We start from the raw sequence: 4,389 nt of genomic DNA on the forward strand, positions 1-4,389 counted from the left end.
TTACCAATTTTATTTTATTGAAATAAATAAATAAATAATTCAATAGTAATGTTTTTTTTAATAAAAGGACTTTTTTTTAGATTGTATACATAACATCATATGATTGTTTTCATAATATTTGTTATGTTTCAAAATAAATAGATTTTTTCCTATATATAGGCATAATTTAAACAACTTATAACTTTAAAAACAGTCCCGAGAATATAAAATCACATATAAACCACAAATACTAATGAGAAATTTAAAAGTTAAAAAAAATTAAAATATAAATGAAATACTTCCATTTTTGTTTTTATAGAAAATATAAATTAATCATAAGAAAAATTAAAGTTGCATAAGATGTATGGTGTAACTATTCTAGCCTTTTATAATATCAGTGGATTTTATTAAGAGTATATTTAAATAATAAGATGTGTTCCTAAAAAAATGTGACATACATATACTCAAAAAATTAAATAAAAGAAAATACTTGCAGAATATAATAGTGGAGGGTAGCAAAGTCATTAATAGTTAAAATAGTAAGAATTGGAGTGCAATTATAATTAGGGGGAGTGCGAAAATCTCCACCCTAAACTTAAATACAATATATAATGCTTTTAAAACATTCTTCTATTGTAGTTCTCTTGGAATTGAAGACCATACCACTTTTAGCCTTCCAAATGAAGTAAACAGCAGTAGCGCATTCCTTCTTCTTCTGGCTTCCAAAGACCTCCCACCTGCTCTGCTGGAAAAATAAGAGACTTCTCTGGACTAGGAATACTCTCTCCTCCTTATACCTAGCACATTCAAGGATTTTTTCCAAATATTTCTTGAGAAGCTACACTTAAAGAACACGTGATTCCTGCTCTCAGTTTGCTTATTACATAAGCTACAATTGTCTTCATTGATTACTTTTTATCTTTTCAATTTATCTTTTGTCTTCAGCCCAGGTAATACAAGCAAACCTAGAAATATTTCCAAGCCAGACAAGTTTATCCCACTGCACTCCGTTCCTCTCTGGCACAAGTTTTTTCCAAACACTACTAGTGATGAATTTTCCATCATTTCTGGTATTGCACCAAATATGATCTTCACTCTCACTTCAAACTCTGAAATTCTCTTTAATATAATCCCTAGCATTACAGATAATATCATCTAAAGGATTAGGTAAAACCCATCTCCCATCTTTCCACAAACTGCTAATATTAATAGCCTTTTCTATATCAGTTCTTTTAATGTCTATACATGGGTATCTATCTATCACAGAGATTGACCATTCATCTAGAGATCGCCCTAGAAGAAAATAAAGCTTCATATTACCTAGTTTATAGTTAAACAAATGAACAATAAAAGGTCTAACTTTTAACAAATTTCTCTCGCTCCAAGTGCTATAAGGGCTTAGTTATCTCTCAAAAGCTTGAGAGTCTTAACTTGTTAGTAATAACCCAATTAGCCCACAAGGATGGTTTGAATGTGATAACATTAATTCCAAATATTCATAGCTACTGCAGCTACATTCCACATAAAGATAGCCTTAACACCCAACCCTCCTCCTCTTTGACTAGAGCAAACAATATCCCTATTCATAAGACTACCTTTTTTAGTTTTGTTCTCGTGCCAAAGATACCTCATGCATTTCTCATCTACCCCTTTTATAACAGCCTGCAACATAAAAATAAAACACCAATACACATGCATTCTAAAAAGAACATAGTTAATTAATTGGAGTCTACCCGCATAAAAAGGCATTTAGAAGTCCAAGAAGAAATTCTAGCAGCAATTTCTCAATCAACTTACTACACATACTTTTAGATTATTTTGTGGACATCAGGGGCAGGCCTAGGTATTTCACATGGAGACTACCCTCTTTTAAGCCGAGATTCATCAGAATACTATATTTAACCATACCATTAGGACCACTGAAATAAACAAAGCCTCTTCTATGATTAGGAAACAAACTTGAGGTTTAAGAGAATTCAGATAAAGTATTCTTCAAGATAGAGATGGAATGGGGATCACCATTGCTGAAAAGAAATAAATCATCTGCGAAGGCCAAATGACAGAGGTTCATTTTCTTGCAGCTTTTATGGTGTTTAAAACCAGAACCTTCCATGGTGTTCAGATCAAGGCTTCTGGATTGATAATCCATACAAAGAACAAAAACAAGGGGGGAGATAAGGTTCCCCTGCCTCAGCCCTCTGGCACTCTGAAAGTAACCACAACACTTACCATTGACTTGGACTGAGAACATAGCACTTCTAATGCAATTCATAACTAACTTTACAAACTTATTATCAACATTCAAACCCATCAGAACTTCCTCAATGAAATCCCACTCTATAGTATCATATGCCTTATGGAGGTCCGCCTTCATAGCACAAGAATCCCCATTTTGCCTGTGGTAGTTTCTGACTTACTCATGGGCCAGTAAAATATTATCTGCAATGCTTCTTCCAGGGACAAAAGCTGATTGACTTTTTGAAATAATTTTGTCCAACGCACTGTTGAGTCTTTTAGTTAGGACCTTAAATATAACGTTGTATTATAGCAAGCTATAGGCTTGTAATCATTGATATAATCAGGGACATCCACCTTTAGAATAAGGGAAATACTAGTGGAATTAGCTTGTTTCAACATTTTGCCAGTGTTAAAAAATTCAATAACAGCTTTAATAATGTCTTCACCAACAACACTCCATCTTTTTAAAAAGCACTTTTCAAAACCATCAGGCCTTGGGGCTTTACTCTCATTAATACTAAACAAAGCTCTTTTGATCTCCTCCTCAGTGGCATTACCATTTAACATCTCATTCTCCTCACTACTCACAACATAACCTTTCTCAAAGACAACTGGATTAGCATTCCTTCTATTTACTAATTTATCACTGAAGAACTTGCTTAGCTGCTCAGAATCCTCAATATAACTCCCATTGACTTTTAATCTAACAATACTCTTTTTAGTAGTTCTTTGCTTGATTCATCTATGGAAGAATCTTGTATTCCTGTCCCCATAGCAATCTACTTCATTTTAGATTTCTGCCTCACAATACTCTCCTCTCACTTAATCAATCTCAAAAAATGCTTATTTACATCCCTTTCCTCGTCCATAAGGTTTGTGTTATTAGGATTGGCCTGTAAGTCAACTTGTAACTTATTGAGAATCTCTCTCATAGTAACAACTCTAATAGAAATAGTACTATAATCCTTCTCACTTAGCTTTTTAAGCTCTCTTCTAGTCTTCTTTAGCTTTTGGTAAACTTTGTATATAAAACAGCCATTGGTTTCAACATCCCAACCTTTTTTAACTGTATCCATAAAGTCCTGATGCTCACACCAGGCAGTGTAGAATTTAAAACCCATCTTTCTTTTCTCTCTCACAGTTTGCATCTTAATAACAAGAGGACTATGTTCAGAGACTCCAGGGGTTTGCACATCACAAAACGAATCCCTTCGATCTCTAATTCATTGATCATTTACAAAACACCACTCAATGGTTCTCCAAATCCTGTCAAGATCACTCCGGTTATTAGCCCTGGTGTACTTGTTTCCCACTTTCATTCATTCACTAACATTTGCTTCATTGATCCAGTTTTTAAATTGCTCTACTGCATACTCATCAATCGCATTCCCATCAATTTTGTCCCTATTATTCATCACAGAGTTAAAGTCTCCTAAAAGAATCCATCTATCATTGATCACCATACTGAAGTCAAGAATCTGATTCCATAACTCTACCCTCTCATCTGCTAAATAAGTGCCATACACAAAATTACAACAACAATTCATATCCTCACTCTTAATTTTGCAATGGATATACTGGCTGTACACAACAAAATCTTTAACTTTGATTATATTACTATCAAAGAGGACCCACACTACCCATACTAGAGTAGAGTAGTTATTAATTAACTCCTAACCACTAAGTTTATCTTCAAATTACTCCAAACAACCTCCCATTTATTCATATTGACCCTGGTTTCAACAATAACTAAAATACTAAAATTATAGCTCTTAATAAAAGCAACCATTTCAGATTGCTTAGATGGATTGTTAATCCCTCTCATATTCCATACTCCAATCATCGATCTATATCGAGTAACATGGAGTTAAGCCTAAACTTACTCCCTCATTACTAGTATTAACACTCCATTTATTACCCTTCTCCTTCACATTATCATTTCCATCTATCTCACTCTCTAGAGGACTGAATGAGTTAGTATTAGGGCACTTACCAAGGTTTTTTCTTGTACTTTGAATAATAGGAGTAGTCCCCTCAACATAGATTTTCTTGCCAAATCCATCACATCAGTTTTCTCCACCATATTGTTTTTTTGGCTCATCTACATTAGACTCTTCTATCATCTCATTTTCAGTTTGCACATTACTCTTCTCATCTATATCAAAATCATTA

The 4,389-nt window shown here is 33.7% G+C and overlaps 1 protein-coding gene across 1 annotated transcript; it reads right to left on the reverse strand.

The window, feature by feature from the left end:
• Positions 1-1,461: 1,461 nt before the first annotated feature.
• Positions 1,462-4,060, reverse strand: LOC126687588 (uncharacterized). The gene is made up of 7 exons (XM_050382147.1): positions 3,896-4,060; positions 3,592-3,794; positions 3,069-3,435; positions 2,504-2,949; positions 1,999-2,375; positions 1,888-1,919; positions 1,462-1,641 (listed from the first exon to the last, which is right to left on the reverse strand). The coding sequence occupies exons 1-7, from the start codon at positions 4,058-4,060 to the stop codon at positions 1,462-1,464; spliced, it is 1,770 nt and encodes a 589-aa protein (XP_050238104.1).
• Positions 4,061-4,389: the final 329 nt, after the last annotated feature.

The sequence above is a fragment of the Mercurialis annua genome, linkage group LG6, assembly GCF_937616625.2.
Source record: "Mercurialis annua linkage group LG6, ddMerAnnu1.2, whole genome shotgun sequence".
NCBI classification, from domain to species: domain Eukaryota; kingdom Viridiplantae; phylum Streptophyta; class Magnoliopsida; order Malpighiales; family Euphorbiaceae; genus Mercurialis; species Mercurialis annua.